The 18,346-nt window shown below is 46.5% G+C and overlaps 1 protein-coding gene and 1 non-coding gene across 3 annotated transcripts in view; both read left to right on the forward strand.

Annotated features, from left to right (window-relative positions):
• The first annotated feature begins 1,387 nt into the window (after positions 1 to 1,387).
• The window catches only part of MECR (mitochondrial trans-2-enoyl-CoA reductase), a 33,795-nt gene continuing 16,836 nt past the window's right edge, over positions 1,388 to 18,346 (forward strand). For both annotated transcript variants that reach the window (XM_045782243.2, XM_087858379.1), the window contains exons 1-3: positions 1,388 to 1,608; positions 13,713 to 13,810; positions 14,267 to 14,398. In XM_045782243.2, coding sequence (XP_045638199.1) covers positions 1,433 to 1,608; positions 13,713 to 13,810; positions 14,267 to 14,398 — 406 coding nt within the window. In that variant the 5' untranslated portion in view covers positions 1,388 to 1,432. The remainder of the gene's footprint in view (positions 1,609 to 13,712; positions 13,811 to 14,266; positions 14,399 to 18,346) is intronic.
• LOC123782504 (U6 spliceosomal RNA) lies at positions 3,487 to 3,593 on the forward strand. Its single transcript, XR_006776998.1, has one exon. It is a non-coding gene; the product is annotated as a U6 spliceosomal RNA (small nuclear RNA).

Consider the following 18,346-nt stretch of genomic DNA (forward strand, 5'->3'; position numbering starts at 1 on the left):
TCACTTGATTTTCACAACAGCTTTGAAACAAATACCATTATTTCCTTCATTTTAAGGATAAGGAAATGAAGACACAGAGAGTCTGTGACTTGTCCGAAATTAGATGGCTGGAAAATGGCAGAGCCAAGGCTCAAAGCCAGTTTTGCCAAAATCCAACCACCTGCAGCTTTCGTCACAGCACTTTGCTTTCTTCTCTTCCTCAGAGAAAAGGCTTTGAGCTGGCAGGCTTTGGGTCAATAAAATCTAGAGAAAGGAACTCTTCCTTATTCTTCAAAGTCCTGGCTCAGTGTTTATCTAAGCCTGTTTCCTGGGCCACCTGCATTAGAATATTCCTGAAAGCGTGTAGGAATTGTAGATTCCTGGACCTGTCCCCCAAATTCTAATTCAGTAGGCTCGAGATGGGACCTCAGGTGATTTTTATGCACACCGAAGATTTTGAGTGGGGCAGCCTCCAATAGTACCTCCTGCAAGAACCCCCGTCTCCACCCTGGCTCCTTCCAGAGCACCTTTCTCCTTCAGACTCCAACAGTGCCCTCTGTCCTACTCTACCAACTAGGGTTTTAGCTATGTTCATGTCTCACCTCCACTAAAAATATGATCTAGTGTCTTTACTGGGCTACATCTTCTTACAAAGCACTTCCATTGTCCCACTAAATCCCTTCTACACTGTAAACATTTTGAGAGGGGGCCCTCCTCGTGATCCCTCCTTTATATCTGAACATACTTAGCATTTTACAATGTGCTCTTCTGTCCACAACGTTATTCTATTGTTTCATCCAATCCTCGCCACAATTTTGAAGGAGGTATATTGTCCCCCACTGTCCCCATGAGAACAGAGCTTGAAGCTTCAGACACTAGCCCAAGGTGGCCAAGCTAGAAAGCAGCAAGACTAGGAGTTGAACCTAAATCTTCTAGCTCCAAGCCCGGTACTCTTGCCTCCACATCAACTTAAATCTACTCTATTCAGTGGTAGGGAAGTAAACTTTGCTTCCCTATGCTGTTAACAGGATAGCAGGGAATAAATGAGGTGATGTCTTAAAAGGTCTTGCACAGTGAGCATTCAATAAACGGTGGGGAGAAGAAAAAACTGAGGTCAGGGAACGGTAAATGACTTCCCCCAAATCAAACACCAAATCGTAGACTGTAGACACAGCTCTAGCCCGGTCTCAAACGCTCCTACTTGGAAGAACAACTTGACCCGTTCGGATTTTCCGAGACTCCCTCCGGTACTTCCAACTTCCCCATCTCACGCCCCGCCCCGCGCAGTCTCCCGAAGCGCCACCGCGCGGGCAGCGGAGGAAGGGGACGACCTTTTAAAAAGAGCAAGGGGCGTGGTCACGCGACGGGGCGGGGAGGGAGGCGGGGCGCAGGCGCGCGGACGCAGGCCGATGACGTAGGCGCGCTGTCCGGCTCGGAGCTGTCTGGGGGAAGCATGTGGGGCTGCGGCGTGCTGGTGAGGGCGCGAACCCGGTCGCGGCTGCGGCGCGAGCTGTTCCCCGCTTGGGACCGCGGCGGGTTTGCCGCCGCCCCCTACTCCGCATCTGCCGAGCGCTCCCGGGTGCGGGCGCTGGTCTATGGGCACCACGGGGACCCAGCCAAGGTCGTCGAGTAAGAGACGGCGCCGAAACGGGGCCAAGGGCCAGGGGTTCCTGGAGGGGGTTAAAACGCGCTGTTGAGGAAGGGGTCTGATGAAGGAGGGAGCGGGTGGAGGAAGAAGGCAGAGAATAACGAGACCCAAACTGAGCCCAGGGCGCGTTGGGTAGCTTAGAAAGTCGGTACTTCAGGTAGTAAAAGCCGGGGAGGCACAATTATGACGGTAATAGTCGCTAACCTTTTTTTTTTTTTTTTTGAGATACAGTTGACATACAATATTATATTAGATTTAGGTATACAACATGATGAGTCGATATTTGTATATATTGCGAAATGATTGCCACAGTAAGTCCAGTTAATATCTGTCACCACCATACATAGATACAGAATTATTTTTTCTCCTGATGAGAACTTTCCAGATATACTCTCTTAGCAACTCTCAAACATGCAGTACAGTATTACTAACTGTAATTGCCAAGCTGTACGTTAGGTCCCCATGATTTGCTTATTTTATGAAAGGAAGTTTGTACTTTTTGACTCCTTCACCCATTTGGCACCTACGCCGAAACACACACACACAGAGACGCGCACACACACACCCTGTTTGTTTAGATTACACATGGAAGTGAGATCATTCAGTATTGGTCTTTATTTGTCAGACTTACGTAAGGTAGAATAATGCCCTCAGCATCCATCCATGTTGTCTCAAGTGGCAAGATTTCATTCTTTTTTATGGCTGAATAATATTCCATTATTTTATATATCTAATATATAACTTTATTATGGACATTATTCCACTACTTTATATATATACAGGCCACTATACATGTGTATACCACATTTTCTTTATCCATTTATCCCTCAATGACTTTTATTGACCGGGTATTATGTGAGGCACATAATGGATATGTCCAAATGGATGTTCTCATTTAATCATCACTTTTGGGGAATGTACTTGATTTAGCCCCATTTTGCCAATGAGAAAACTGAGGTGTAAGAGAGGTAAGATCACTTGCCCAGGGTTATACAGGCAGTTAGTGGCAGAGTTGAAATTTAAACCCAGGTCTTACTGATTTGCCAGAGTTCCTAGGCTCTATTATTATTATTATTACTATTATTTGGAGAGTATTTTCTGAATGCTTTTATGTCCATTTGAACCTTCACTTCACCAGAAAGTAGGTGGGAGACCATTGTTTTCAGTTTGCAGAAGACGAGAAGGGACTTGTCCAAAGTGATATAGCTAATAAGGATTGGAACAGGGATAGGAATCCATAGTTTCTTCACCTATTTTATGTGATTTCCTCTCTATCACACTACATATATCTTTAGCCAGTTAAAATAGTTCCTGTTTTGGAGCCTTACTAAGATCAAATACAGACTCCAGCTCTTAGTAGCTCTTTGATCTTAGACAAGTCACTCAGCCCCTCTGAGCCCTCATTACTTCTATGAATATTTTCTCCTAAAATTCTGTCGGATCTTAATCCATGATTTTTGCGTGTGGTTGATAAAAACAGTATGTGAATTGTCAACCATTATAAATCTGCACATAAGTGACTGTAACCATTCAGAAGGGCTAGTGGGGTCACTCTATTGGAGCTAAGGCAAAAGCACTAGTCTGGGAATCAGACTTGGAGTCCAGTCCTTACCCCGTCCTAGCTCTCCGTGTTTGGCAAGTTACTGAAGTTCTCTGAGCCTCAGTTATATCATCTTTAAACATGGACACAGTATAGTGCTAAATAGCTGAGATCAATCTAATGCTCTCTACCAAAAAGCACCTGCATACTCTCCCACAGTCCCTTGTTTACACCTCTCTGATTCCCAGCAAATGGTTTGATTGTTTTGCAAAGGATAGGCAAACATGGAATTATTTTTATGGCTGAAATACAGGCCAGAGTGCTCTCTTCAGCAACACATACGCTAAAAGTAGAACAATACAGAGAAGATTAGCATGATCCCTGCTCAGGGATGACATGCAAATTCATGAGGCATTCCATATTTTTCCTTAAAAAAAAAAATTTCAAGCCAGCTGTTTTGACAGCTGGAGGAGATAAGCCTCAGTTAAATTCAGGGTCATGCACTCACCCTAGCCACATCCACTGCGAGAAAATATCGAGAAGACACATCAGTCAGTAACCCTCAACTTGTATGTTAATCATAGGTAATGATCACTGTGTTGGGAAGACCTGTCCCTGAGGACTGTGCTGTAATGAGTTGGTAAAGCTCTGATGAACACCGTTTTCCAGGAATGCACCCCAAATGGGAATGACGTGGTGCCACTCTCAGAGGCTTCTAGTTGATTGGTACAGGAACTGCCACAAAACAAGTGCTCCAAAAATGTTAATTATGAATCTAATTTCTATAAGAAGTGGTTTTTTTTTAATTATTGAGTTCTGTGGTGATGAGGATGGGACCCTTTGGAAAGGCCTGGGAAGGTTAGGCAGCTGAGTGCAGTTGCCTCCTGATTGGTTCCCTCCTCTTGGAGAGCCAGGGAATCTGGAACAGACTGGTATGGTAGCAGATGCCACTTAGGGAAAAAAGAGAGCTCTCTTGTCTCTTTATGTGGAACCCTAGTAATTTCCCAGAAGTTCAAAACATGATACCTTCATGCAGCATTCCTCAACCTTGACTTTACGCCGTGGTCACCTATGGCACTTTTACTCCATATTCCCAGGCACTTCCCCTGCGGTATTTAGTAGGTCTAGGATGGCCCTGAACATCTGTGTTTTTTCAAACTCCCCAAGAGATTCTGATGCCCTGACCAGGGTTGAGAACCATTGCCCTTGTGGATACAGACTGTTAGGCAGGCAGTAATTCTCCCTCTGCCCCAGAAGAGTGGCTTTCCCTCCTGACCCAGATTCAGGCAACTTGACTTGTTTGTGTATGGACTGAAGCCAGAGGCTGGGATTCTCTTTGTACTCATGTCTTCGGAGGTTTAGCGTAACCATGTTCTCACAGAAAGAATCAGGTGTCCTTTAAATATGCCAGTGACTGGGTGTGTGGATCAGGTTACACCAGGCAGGGTCATGGAACCACTCGGAGTCTGAGCAGAGTGTTCCCCAAACTGGCATAGTTTGTGGTACTTGCACTGTGAACAGCAGGGAGGGAACGAGGAACGGTCTGCTCGGGTCTGAGGGGTTGCAGAACTCCTCAGAATGAGACTTCCAGGGATCTCTGAATGTCCTTCTCTTCATTCCTGTTGGCCCCCAAACATTTCAGCTAGTCTCTCTCCTAAACCTTGTTCCCCCATTCCCTAGAGTTTTTTTCTCTTCCCCCCAAAATGAACTCTCCAAATAAGCACTTAGGCCTTTTTCATTTAAAGGATTGAACTACTGATCTAAATGAAGTAGGCCTGCAGGAGAAAACGACAAACTTGGGAGACTTACAAACTAGAAATTTCAGAGGTCCCCATGCCCCTACCCCTTGTGCAGAGTTCTGGATTCTCTATCAGGTAGTTCCTGGAAACTCCAATGGCTTCTTTCCTTTTGTTCCTGGAAGTCCCCTTTGCCATTCTCTGGGTCTTATGGTAAACACAGCTTTCATTTACTGTGCCCCTATTATGTGGCAGGCATTTGGCCAAGTTCTCCACATATATTATGGAATTTAAAAATCACAAAAATCCAGTTTGGTCATTATTATCCCCATTTTACAGATAAGGGAACTGAGGCTTAATAAGCTTGGAAGTCACTTGCCCAAGATCATATAACTAGGAAGTCCCTTCTTTAATAAAAGTCCTTGCTATAGACCTGAAGAAACAATGACAATTATCTCAAATGTTTTTTGAGAATGAGATAGCATATAAAATGGGGAAGAAGATAGGTCAAAAGGAAAGGGAAAATTATAAGCCATTCAGGTGACCCCAAGTCTTTACCCTTCTTAGGAAGGGCAGCCCCACCCTGGGTAAGATGGTAGGAATGTTATTCTCTGTCCGATCCCCTTTTCAAGATCCTGAAGCTTTGATAAAATAGCACCTGGTCATCACGGCTTTCTCACCTGCCTGCTTCTAGCACAAAGTGGAATGAAGCTGTGAAACCCTGGGAGAACCGCATTCTGTCTTAAACAGATGGAATTTGGGAGAGCAGGTAGTGAGGACCCAGGTGGTGTGGGTTGTGAGTCCTCACTGTAGGACACTGTTTACTCTCAGGGGACTTCTTTTTACAGTTGATGTCAGTGTTTACAACCAAAACCCTATGCAGGTGACTTGGTTTTTAAACCAGAATTATTATACTTGAAAAAAAAAAACACAGGATTTTTGTTTGGCACTCTGTTGAGAACTTGGATTTTGTTCATTTGTCTCCTGGAGCCCTTCATTGTGGTCATTAATTGAAGGAGGAGGGAATGGAACTCATTGATTTAGTAAGTTAGCCAGGAGTTATTCTTCGAGGGCCTACTATGTGCAAGGCAGGACTGGGGATGCAGAGGTGAGTAATATGTGGTCTTTGCCCTTAAGGAACTCACACCCACGTCCAGGAGATGGGTGACCATAGCCCAGTGAGACAAGTGCCATATTAGGATATGTTTAGACTGCTTTGGACACCCAGAAGAAGGGTACCTAAACCCCTCAGAGCAGTCAGAATGCTTTCGCTGAAGGCACGAGGTCTAGGTTGAGTCCTCCAGGAGATCAGGTGGGCAGTATATGAGGAAAGTGAGAAATGTTCCAAGCAGAGACCCCTACATGTGTAAAAGCCCAGAGGGAAGAGAAAACCTGGTGTGTCTGATTAGCAAATATTTATCGAGTGCCTACCATGCACTCAGTATGTGATCCTTGAGGGAGGTGTCAGCTGCATCAGGCTCCAAGGGGACTAGCTTGAGATCACATGACTCAAACTCAAGCTGGACTCCACATCCTGTAACATCTGTATGTTACCTTCCCTGTGGACTTCACACTAGGCTGCAGACTTACCCAAAACCTGAGGGTGATACTCTGAGGTATCATACAGCAGATAGGAGTTTCCCCTATGTTGGTAGTGTGTGGGAGGAGAGCTACACCACCCCCCTGAACCAGTGCAACCCCCAGGTTATTATACTTGTCTGGCCCTCCTAGCAGCTGCTGCAGTTCTCTGATGTGACTCCAGACCCTGTCCACTCTGGAGGGAGTGAGAAAGGAAAGCGCAGATGCCATGAGGTTACTCTGTGGCTCGGGATGTGTCACTGAGGACCCACCCACAAGGGCACTGGCCTGGGTTCTGGTCCCCACTCTGCCATTCATTGTTAGAGTGAGGAAATCACTCCAGTCTCCAGTCTTTTCAGTTACTCTTTGAGAAAATGAAGGAGTTGACCAAAGTCAGCAGTGATAAAGATGGGCACACATGCTGTCTCTCCCCCCAACCTGTCTTCTGTGCCAATGACAGATCATCTGGCTTCATTTTCTATATAACTCAAAACCCATACACCTCTTTACCCCATTCTCCCCAAGCGACACTTTTTCCTGCCGAGACAAGGTGAGGCCTTAACATCCTTCTCCACATAATCCTGCAGCCACAGGAGTGGATATGAGACTGAATGCTCTTTGATCTAGCAGTTGTCCAGCTCTGACAGCTGTGAAACTAAGTAGACATTGGACTGCCTGCCTGCCACTGGTGGTTTTAGCTAACTCCAGGGAGCAGTGCTGCGACTAGAAATCAGGGGTCCTGGGTACAAAATTTCACCAAGGGCCCCCTTTGCTCCTGGTTGGTATCATAATTATCAGCCCACCAGGCAGGGGATGCATGGTCATCTTTGCACTTGTCAAAGAGACAAAAGCAGCTGCAGACAGGGACTCGATCCCCCTGCTGTGGCCCAGTCTTGTTCTGTGGATCAACAAGGTTAGGTCTCAGCAAACGAAGCAGCAGACTCTTCAGCTCCCTTCAGGCAAGTTTCCTGCTGTCAGCAGCTGCAGAATATTATAGGGCTTACAAGCTTACTGGTAATCTTAATTGAGAGAAAGCAGGGGATTGAGAATGTAGAGAGAGGGTTTCTTTGCCAACCCTATGTAGAAACTTCCAGAAGTTCCTCTAAGTCTCTAATTCCTTTCTTCAAAATGATTGTACTGAAGTGCCAGCAGTCCTGAATGGTGAGAGGGCAAGATTACTTTGAGGCAGGGAAGCCAGAAGAGGCACAGGGAGGCAAGTGAGTGTGCCTAGCACACCAAGAGACATGGAGTGTTGGAGCTTGGCTTGGGAAAAGGAGCTTTCCCTGAGAGCCCAGGACTCCTTTAGAACCCCACCAACTGAGGCTGCCAACCACCCCTGCTGGGGGGTGAGCTATTACAAAGCTGTGAGCCAAAGAACTTCATTCTTCCACAATTCCCAGTGTGCCCTGCTTATTAATTATTAATCAAATCTCTGGACAATGTACCCAGCACAGGAGGCATTTCACCAAACCACAGAATGAAGCTTGTTCGTGACCATGGGGATTGCAGACAGACTGGAGAGAGCCACATAAGAAGTAGGATACCTTCACCCAGTGCCCTGTGGTGGACACATTCTTGACTCTCTGTAATGAGCAGGGTGAGAAAGTCTCTGTGGCCCATGACAGTCTCTCCCTGCCTGTTCTTTCTGCTCAAAATGGTATTGATCAGTTTGAGGTGATTGAGTGGAAGATGCAAGATAAGTACAAATGGTGGCTAATTAAATACGGAAGGTGGGAAGGAGATCTTCGCAGAGTTGGCTAGTGCCTGCCTTACACAGCAAATAGAATTGAGCCAGTCCCCAGAGTACTGGCCTCTTTTTCCCCCATCTCAAAAGGCTCTTTCTTCTGCCTGCTTTTGTCTCCCTTGTAGTTCATATGGCATCACAGGTGTACAGCCTTGGCCTCAAAGGAGCCATTGTGACCTTATCCAGTCTGGGATCTGTTGAGTGAAGACAGTGGCATCCCTCTGAGTTGCATGGCGCCATTACACTCACAGGGGAAGCCCATGAACAGTCCCGGGGAAGTGACTTGTGATCTAGCCAGACTGTGTTTGGGTGCCTCATTTGCATTCCAGAACACAGCCACCAGTTCCTTTGGTGAGTTTTAAAAAAAAACAAAAACAAGGAAGAAATTGCTATCTTACACCAGAGGTCCAACTCCTGGAATTCAGACTTGGCCCCCGTTTTCCTTCCTGTCTCGGCAGAATGGTATCCTTGACGACGCCTTTAGAACTATGTGCAGGAACAGCAGTGTCTGTGGTGTTAATGGCATTCCACAGGGCAGGCTGGGGCTGGTCTCCCTGGTGAGATGCAGCTGGACCAACACACCTCCCGCCGGGCAAGCAGCATGTGTCAGGGCTGCCCCTGCCTTCTCCCACCTGTATTTGCAGCTTCAGCTTTCCATCTCCTACACCCTCGTCCCTGCCCCACTCTCCTTCCCTCCCACTGCTGTGAATTTCAGCCAGCACGGAGCAGCTAGGCTACCCAGAGGACAGAGAAGAGAACTGGGAGCAGGTTGTAGCCCAGTGCGGCGCTTAAACTGCTGTTTGGAGGCAGGCGTGTATTCAGTGTGCCATGAAAAGTGTTCCCAGCTGAGTGAACTCGAAGCTCTGGATTACACAGAGTCACATGGGCTTTTTCCAGGATGACTTCTCCCAGCCTTTGTGACTCCGATGTACAGTCTGAATCTTAGGAGGGGCAATTAGTAGGCAGCATTTCTCAAACGTATTTTGCCCCAGGGAAATACCTAATATTATCTCTCAGGATGGGAATCACACAAACAGCGTAAAGGAGGCCAGCTTTAGTGTTCAGCTGTCTGAGCTTCAGAGTCAAGCTTAAGATCGAGTTTTGCCACTTACTAACAGTCTTACCTTAGGCAAGTTATTTCTCTGAGCTTCAGTTTCCTGTCTGTAAATTGGGGTGATAACACCCTCCTGATAGGTGTTTTGAGGACTGAACAGCATCATGTATATGAAATGTTAAGCACAATGTCTGGAGCTTAGTAAGCGATCAATATTAGTTGTCGTTTAATTGTTCAGCCAGATCACACGAAGTAAGATGATTTGCCAGCCCAGACTCCAGCTACACACAGCTGACTCACAGCTCTGGATGTCCAGCCTGGAGTGCCTTCTGCCCCATACCATACTGCAGGGTGCCTGCTTCAAGCTCCAAATATAACATCTTCCTCCCCACTCGAAACCACTGTTCCTTCCTCCCTATGTCAGCATCCAGTTGCCCACACCAGAAGCCCGGGAGCCATCAAAGACTTCACCTCCCCCCACATGGAGTTGGTCACCAAATGACATCAATGGCATTTCTCGTTTAAGAGATTCCAGGTTATAAAAATGTCTCTATTCCCGTGGCTTCTTTCTAGACTGCACCTACTGTCTGGCCAGTTACCAAGTCAGATTCTTTGCCATTCTCTCTAGCAAGAAAGCCTGCCTGCCTCCCTCAGTCCACCCAGTAAACTGCTTATCCTTCAAGCCCCAGCTAAGGTACCATTCTTCCAAAGCCCAACTGCTAATCCTGCATTTTCTCCCTCGAGCCACTTAAACACTGGCAGTTAGGGATAGCACCACAGGCGTGCCTCTCACAGTGACCACATCAAGACCGCGGGCAGATTTTATTTTCTCTTTAAACCTCTTGGCAGAGTACCTGACACTGAGTAGGACTGTCAGTAAATATTCGTTGAGTTAAATTGACGAGTTTTACAAAAAGTTACTATCTTCCTTTCAGTGATTCGTGGTTCTATTCAAAGGGACAGGCAGCTAATTGTTCCAAAGGATTCCTTGGATATTTTGCCACTGATAACAGCTGCCATCTTTTCAGCATCTGCTGTGTGTCAGGTACTCTAGTAAATGCTTCGTTTACATTAACTCATTTAATCCTGTGAGCTGGGTTCTAGTATTCTCCCCATTTCACAGATGAGTATTTTGAGGTTTATCTAATTGGTAAATGACCAAGGCAGGATTCAAACCCATGCTTCCCCCTTCATCTGTGAACTGAGGTCCACCAATATGCCCGTCTTGACCATAGTCATGTAGATTTTTAAAGTGTGATTTACTGCAAACCTGATCTGCACTGATATGCCACATTTTCTCAGTAGGGAGGAGAATTGGGTACTTTCATTAGGAAGCATTCTTGAGCGCTGCTTTGGTCCCAGGCACTGTGCTAAACACTGAGTTAACACTAAGAGTTCTCTGCCTTCCAGGAGTTCATAGCCAAGTGGGGAGACAATACACATGCACATTCTGGCTATAAAACTAAGGGTTAGGTAAAAAGAGCCCTGAACTGAGTCCGAAAGACCTGGATCCAAATCCAAATTGGAATCTGCAACTCCAAAATCCGGAAGGTTCTATAAACTGACAGTTCTGTTTTGATTTCTTTTGTTTCACAACTCATTTGGAGGGAAAACCTGATCTGTGAAGTTTTTATTTGGTCATTATTCATCCCACTTAGTGTGAATATTCATACATTTTGCTATAGAAACAATGTGTCTGATCACAGAGTGCTGCCCCAACGCCCACAGGGGGTTGTAGATAATACGGGGTTCTGAACTCTGACATACATCTCACCCACAGAGTTTTGGAAAAGGAATGTGAACTTAGGCCTGTTGTGATCAGTTGAAAGAAATGTATGAAAAGACTTCATAAACTAAACCACGAAAAACTCAACGTAAGTCGGTCTTAAATGGTATAGTCACCCCTTGTGAGTAACGAGAGCACTGAAGATGGAGCAAGTGTTTTTTTTCAGGACCAAGAGGGTCAGAAGATGTCTTAAAGGGTGAACTGAATTTCTCGCTTCGCGGAGAAGCAGTGGAAAATTCTGGGCTGAGGAAAGAGCATGTAGAAAATGTGCATAAAAAAATGTCTTTTAAGTACCTTAAGCACACGGACTGTGTCAGTTTGTAGAAAAACGGATTATTTGTCAGAATGTCAGAGGAAAGCAGTACAGATAATATAAAGGGGCAGCTAGTCTACAGTTCATTTGCTCTGGGCAGGATTTTTCTTTCAAGTGCAGATTTACACATGCGTTCACAGAGACATCACTGTCGGGCTGATGGCTCCCTGCCCCACCTGCTGGGGAGATTGGGGAGCTGCTAACCCCTCTCCAGCTCCCCAGGCAGGTGCAGCAAGGATCACGGCCGCACACCACTCCAGGCTGGTGCTCAGCTTTCCACCCTCTGCTTCGTCTGCTTATCCCCTTACCAGCTGGCTTCTGTGGCGTCAGAGCACCAGGTCCAAATCAGATCAGCCACTTACTGCTTCTGGTGGCCTTCAACAAGTTATTTACCTCTTCTGTGCCTTTGTTCCTCAGCCATAAAATCAGAATAATGGCAGAAAGCTGGCACAGAAAGCACTTCAGCAGAGTGCCTCAGTGGTAAGCACTCAAACAGTAGTTATTATGATTATTGTTATTACAAGGACTCCCCTCCTCCAGCTGTGTCTAAATACATAAATTCCTTAATAGTTACCCAAACAAGAAGGGCCCTTCCTTTATTCTCTCTGCCTTGGTCATAACTCCTTCCGAGTCAACTGTTTTCTGTACAGAGTGTTTCTATTTCAGTTTTTTGCAGCTGTTTCTCAGTCGTGGTGAGGCATGGCCTCCCTTACTTTGGTCATGATCCAGTCCAGGGATTCCCACACTGGGGCCCTGAGATCCCCAGGGGTCCTTGGAGGCAGTCGGGGGGATTCCCAGACTAACCTCAGGTTGCTCGTGCAGAGAGCGGTAAATTAGAGTGCCAGCTTGGAAAGCAGGGAAGCCCTGCCACTGAGCAGTTTTCTTACCCTGCGCAAGTTTCATAATCTCAAGGAGCCTCCATTTCCTACTTGACAGAATGGGATTATCAGTACTTTCCTCACAAGAGAGTTAACAGCTTAGGTCAGAACATGTATTTAAAGCCCTTAGCACAGGACCTGATGTATGACAAATACCTCATAAATACCTGCCACTGTTGTCACTATTAATACAAGACATTTCCTGAAAATCACACTTTTACCCCAAATGGAGCCCCAGGTATAATTAAAAGGTCAGATTTCTGCCAGAAGTGGGTAGAATTACATCAGTTTAGTTCACTGACACTGTGGCCTGATGCTAAGAACCCCTGTGTGGCACTTAAATGTGCCTTTGGTAACTAAAAATGAGGAGAGTTATTACTTAACAAGTACATTTGGGCAGAGGGAAACACTGCACACATGAAGTCTTGGTGTAGAAAAAGACAGGAAAGGAGTCTCTGGTAATTAAAAAGGCAAGAGGACCACAGGTCTGGTATAGCAATCAGTACTTTCTGTTTGGAAGGTCTCCTTTTATAAAAATAACAACGACAACACATAGACTTGTCACCAGGGCTCCCTCAAAAGCCTTCAGCAGGCTTAACCCATTAACCAGAGTTCTAGTGCATAAAGACGTTAGTCCCACGGTGTTTAGGGCCCACTGTGAGCAGAGCCTTACCACATAGAAATCCCACCTGAAATGGGAGAGGCTCTTGGCAATGAGCAAGTCCAAACGACCACCACGGCCCGCCATTTTACAAGTGGGGAAACAGGCCTAGAGCTGGGAAGAAACTTGCCCATGGCAACACAGCCATCGTGTGGTGGGGCTTCACACCTAAGACTCAGCGGTCCCTCCGGCATCCCTTCTGACAGACCAGCATTCTCACCCAGAAGGGGCATCCCCCCAGCGGGCAAATCAGAATCACCGAGGGAGTTCTTTCTGAACTACGTGGGGTGTCTATTTCCCTCACCGGCTCTGCAACGAACAGATACGTAAATAAAATTAAAAAGTGGAGAACAAATAAGCTAGCCCAGGGTGCCCCAGTTATGGCGGTCTGTACCAACTACTTGGGCTGCCCCTTATCTTGAGATTCAGGTTCAGTAGGTCAGAGCTGGGACCTGAGAATCTGCATTAGTAAGCACACCAGGTGATGGTGATAAGCAAGTTTTGGAAACCACAAGGCGAATCCAGGCCAGCAGGTTTCCTAGTTCCTGTCTTAGAATGGGCAGGGGCGTTGCAAGGGCGCTGGAGATTGTCCACATGCAGGTAATGAGAGCGTTAACCCATAGCCTGTGCTAATTCCCTACAGCACCTTTCTCTCGCCTAACAACCCTAATTCCTGGGCACACAGTGGCAACTCAAAAATGCTGCTGCCTGACCTACTTTGGGGAGATGATTTGAGCAAAAGATGCCCTGTCTAGCCTGGGTGACATTAACATCTCTCTTTGGCTTTGTGCTTAGACTGAAGAACCAGGAGCTAGCTGCTGTGGGCGGATCAGACGTCCATGTGAAGATGCTGGCGGCCCCTATCAATCCATCTGACATAAATATGATCCAAGGTAACCTTGGTTTCTGTGGCTTATGTTAATTGGCTTTTTTGCTTAGCCGCCACCTCGTTTTCATCCTTCCTCAGGTGTGGGTGTGAAATTCCTGTGATTAGCAGCAGCTGCTCTCCAGATGAGCCATCTGCAGACTACCAGCCCTCTCTGGCCTCCCCTCTCTGGAATGTGAGGCTTTTCGAGAGCTAGAAAGATTGCAGTGGGGAGTAAACCAACCACTGTGAGTGCCTGCGATATGCTGGGCTCATTTCATACATTATCTAATCCCCATAATAACCATGAACGCTAAAAAATATTCTCCCCTTTACAGATGAAGAAGCTAAGGCTCAGAGAGTCTGGTCCGTTACACAGCAGGTCAAAGGCGGAGCCCAGATCAGGCTTAGATCCGACTCCAAAGTTCATGCTCTTTCACTGCCCAAACTTCAAGGGGTGACCCTCTGCACTCTTCTCCCTTAGGAAATTATGGCCTCCTTCCCAAGCTGCCTGCTGTTGGAGGGAACGAAGGCGTTGGACAGGTGGTAGCAGTGGGCGGCAGTGTGACTGGGGTGAAGCCAGGAGACTGGGTGATTCCAGCCAACGCCGGTTTGGGTGAGTTTCTCCAGGTGTCTGCAGCCTCTCTGTTCCAGATTGTATTTCACTCACACTGGAAATGTTTGCTCATTGGCTCAGTGTGACTAAGCAAGGCAGGGTTTGTTACTGAGTTCATGTACCCACCACCAGTAGCCGTGGGAGCGGAACAGGAGAGCAGAAATTGTGTCTCTTCTGCTCTGGAGGTGGTGGACCTGCTCTCTCATCTCTTTGGGCCTATGTTGATTGGAGCTATGAATCTCTGAATCCCTACATCCCTAAATCCCTGCTGTAAGATACAGTGGGAAACCCAAATAAGACAGCCCCTGCCCTCCAGAAGGTTAAAATCTAATTGAAGAAATCTCCAAACTAGTAACCTTAGTAAAGGATGTGTTACAAGTTCGCAGGAAGCAGAGGGCACTTCTGGCTCCTCTGTGTGCAAATGCAAATGTGTGTGTGTGTGAGAGAGAGAGAGAGAGAGATAGTCTTAAGGAAGGATGAGGGCTTCATGGAGGAGGCTTCTTTGGAATGGACCTTTGGTAGATGGATTATGTTAGATGGTGGTGAGCCAGAAATCCTTGCATTTGGAGAAAACGAAATGAGCAAAGACACAAAGGTGAGTTTGGGAAATGGTGAGAAATCCAGTGTTACACATAGGAGAGGATTGCTTAAATGATAGGAAGGTTACAAAGGTAGTGAGGCCACATGGGGGAGGCCTGCAAAAGCCAAGCTAAGGAACTAGGGTTCTACCTGATATATAGTAAGGAGTCATTGATGAGTTTTGTTCTTTAGCGCTTCAGTTTCTGAGGCACAAACATTATACAAAGGATCCTGACAGCAACCACGAGAGGGGAGCAGGGAAGACAATATCCACCTCTTCAGACATCTAAGGGACTGAAGCTTGGGAAGAAGCCTTTGCCCAAACTCAAACAACAAACTGAAAGAGAGCCCACCAAAAATCTTGTCGCCACTGTTTTTCCTGCTACACTACAGTATCAGGATTCTTTGGGTTATCGCTTACAGAGAGTTGACTCAAACTTGGTTTATAAAAAAAGAAGTTAAAAAAAAAAGAAGTTAGTTGGTTTCTGGAACTGGGAAGTACAAGAGATGGAGGGCTTCAGGCACCACTGGATCCAGGAACCCCATTGATATCAGAACTCATTCTCTTATTCTCACTAGTTCTCAGATGGAATCTCCCCACATAGTGATGTAATAACATCAACAAATATTTATTGTCTACTCCCTTTGCACCAGGCACTGTTCCTAGCACTTTGTATATATTTAACTCAATTATTCCCACAATAGGAGGTAGATATGAGACAAACGTAAAATATTAAGCAACTTGCCCAAGATCACCCAGCCAGTAAGTGGTAGAGCTGAGATTCAAACTGACCTTTCATAGGTGGCCACCAGCATCCTGAGGTTTGCGTCATCCTAAAAACAAACAGATGAACACAATCTGTCCAGCACAGCCATATCCATCTGCTAGCAGGACTCTGACCGACCCTGCCTGGTACTTGCTCATCCACGATCCCCATCATGTCCAGCACTGTCACTGCAGGCATCTTTACTGCAAGCATTTTCGTGGCATGACTAATTGGCCATAAGGCAACTTTGCTATAAAAGATAAAATCGTAAAAAATGAAAGAGGGATGTTTATTAAAAAGGACATCATGAAACATGAAAAATAAGTAACAAAATTAAAGACTTTTGCAAAATACAAAATGTGGGAATACATTCAAAATGTATAGTGTAGATTCATGGCAATACTGCACAAATACTGATTTTATTTCGTGATCCACAAAATGTACCTAAGTGCTTGCCTTTGAAGTCTTTTATTCCTAGTATCATACAATTTTTTGTGCTTGTTGATTCATCTCCCGAATTTGTATCATGCTTTTTTTTTTTTTTTTGCTAAAATTTCTTTCTTGATTAAGAGAAGTATCAGTTTCCAAATGCTAGGATGCACATTTGTAACTGAGCTTTGTATTGTGTTGTGAAAGCCTTTTGTACTGTTGTCTGGTTTTGGCATATTGTCACATTTCTATTGATAGACGTTCCAAAGTTCTCTGGGAAATGTGGGCTCAAAACTCTGTGCTACTGTATAGACCATTATGAGGGCTAAGGTATATACAGTATAAAACAGAAGGACTGTGTCAATGGAGAAATGAAACCAAACTGTCAACCAGAAGATGAAACCAACAAACTGTCAAACCAAACTGTCAACTGTTATTTTTTTACCTTTTTATGGCAAAATTGCATTATGGCTAATGAACTATATAGCAAAAATGCTTGTGGCAAAGATGCTTATGGCCTAAAACCACCAGAGGTGTGGGGTTGGGCCATTCCAGTTGCCCCAGCTGAGTCTCTTGCCCACCCCTGTGGTTCAGAGGATGAAGCTTTGTGATTCATAGCTTCTGAGGTTAGGAGGAACAGTTCTAGAAAGAAAAAGATACCAGGCAGGAAAAAACAGTAAAAGCAGTCTACTAGAAGCTCTTTTCTTCTCTGAGATCAGAAAAGCTGCCAAGAAGGGCGCCTGGGTGGCTCAGTCAGTTAAGCATCCAACTCTTGATTTCGGCTCAGGTTATGATCTCAGGGTGGTGAGATCCAGCCCTGTGTCAGGCTTCGAGCTGGGCATGGAGCCTGCTTGGGATTCCTCTCTCCCTCTCCCTCTGCCCCTCCCCCCCCCAAAAGAAAAGAAAAGCTGCCAAGAATGGCCCCACTCTCCCCTGCAGCCCCACCTGGCAGTGGAAGAGCCTAGCCATCTGAGCAGAGAGCTGCAGGATTCACTGTATTGAGAGGGAGTGGTGCTTTGTGCCAGCCCCTGTCAGACAGTCTCTGCCCTCAAAGTGTTCTTGTCTGGGGATGGGGAACCCAGGAATGGCAAAACAACACTTCACACAATATAAGCTAGTAAGCGCTGTGAAGAGAGGGTGGACACAAAGGCAAGAGTCCCCCATCTTGGGAAGCATGAGGAGAGGCTTAGTGGTGCTTGAGCTCAGTCTAGAAGACTGAGTAGAAGCACAGCCAGTGGGCTAGGTGAGGAAGGGCTTCCAGGCAGGGAGTGCAGTGTGTGCAAAGGTGCGGCGGTGGGAGAAGGCATGGCACTGTCAGAACTGCAGGGTGTGGCTGGGTCCTGGCTGGCCCGAGGGAGACACCAGATGAGGCTGTAGAGGTGGGGGGGCCCTACTCATGGAGGCTCACATCTATGGTCAGAGAGAGCCCAAGGAAGAGTTCAGAAGTGTGAGTGGACCAGACTTGGGCACTGCAGAGAATGTTCTGGAAAGGCAGAGGGTGGAGGCAGGAAGCCAGTAAGGAGGTGGCTAAACAGTTCAGGCTTCACATGAGAAGGGTCTGAACAAGGCAGTGCCATAGAGCCTGAGAAGACAGGATGGAATTAGGGACTAAAGGAACAGAAGTCGGTCACTAGATTTGGAGAGAAGAATGAGGGGTGTCTGCCAGAGGTGCAGGTAATCTTATGGGTGGAGGAGGTGGGTGTCAGCCAGAACGGGGATTTCTCCCTGAACAAAAGGTCAGTCTTTCCCACCAGGTGCCAAAGAGCATGAGGATTTTATAATGGCTGGGACTATAATCGACTCCATTTAGTCAGCAAGCATTTCGTGAGCCTTTGCCGTGTGCGGGGCTCTGGCAGACAGCAGTGAACAGACGTGGTCTTTCTTCTGGTGAAGGCTGCAGGTTAGTAAGAGTGACTGTCATTAAACAGAGCAGTCCTCAACTGGCCAGACCTTGGCCATCCTTCATGGTACTGAGCTATGCCCATAGCCAGCATTTCTCCCACAGGCAGCCAGTCCCCAGGGAGACTGAGCCAGAGAATGTGCGGACTGACTTACTCATTGGAAACGCTCAAAACCCTCCCGAGGCAGCAGTGGCCTGGGAATCCCGTTCCACTGCCATAGGTGACCTTGTTGAAGCCACAGCTACTTTGAGCCTCAGTTTTCTCATCTCTAC

This window comes from Ursus americanus, chromosome 33, assembly GCF_024610735.1.
Source record: "Ursus americanus isolate L20-20 chromosome 33, mUrsAme1.1.p, whole genome shotgun sequence".
Taxonomy (NCBI): Eukaryota; Metazoa; Chordata; class Mammalia; order Carnivora; family Ursidae; genus Ursus; species Ursus americanus.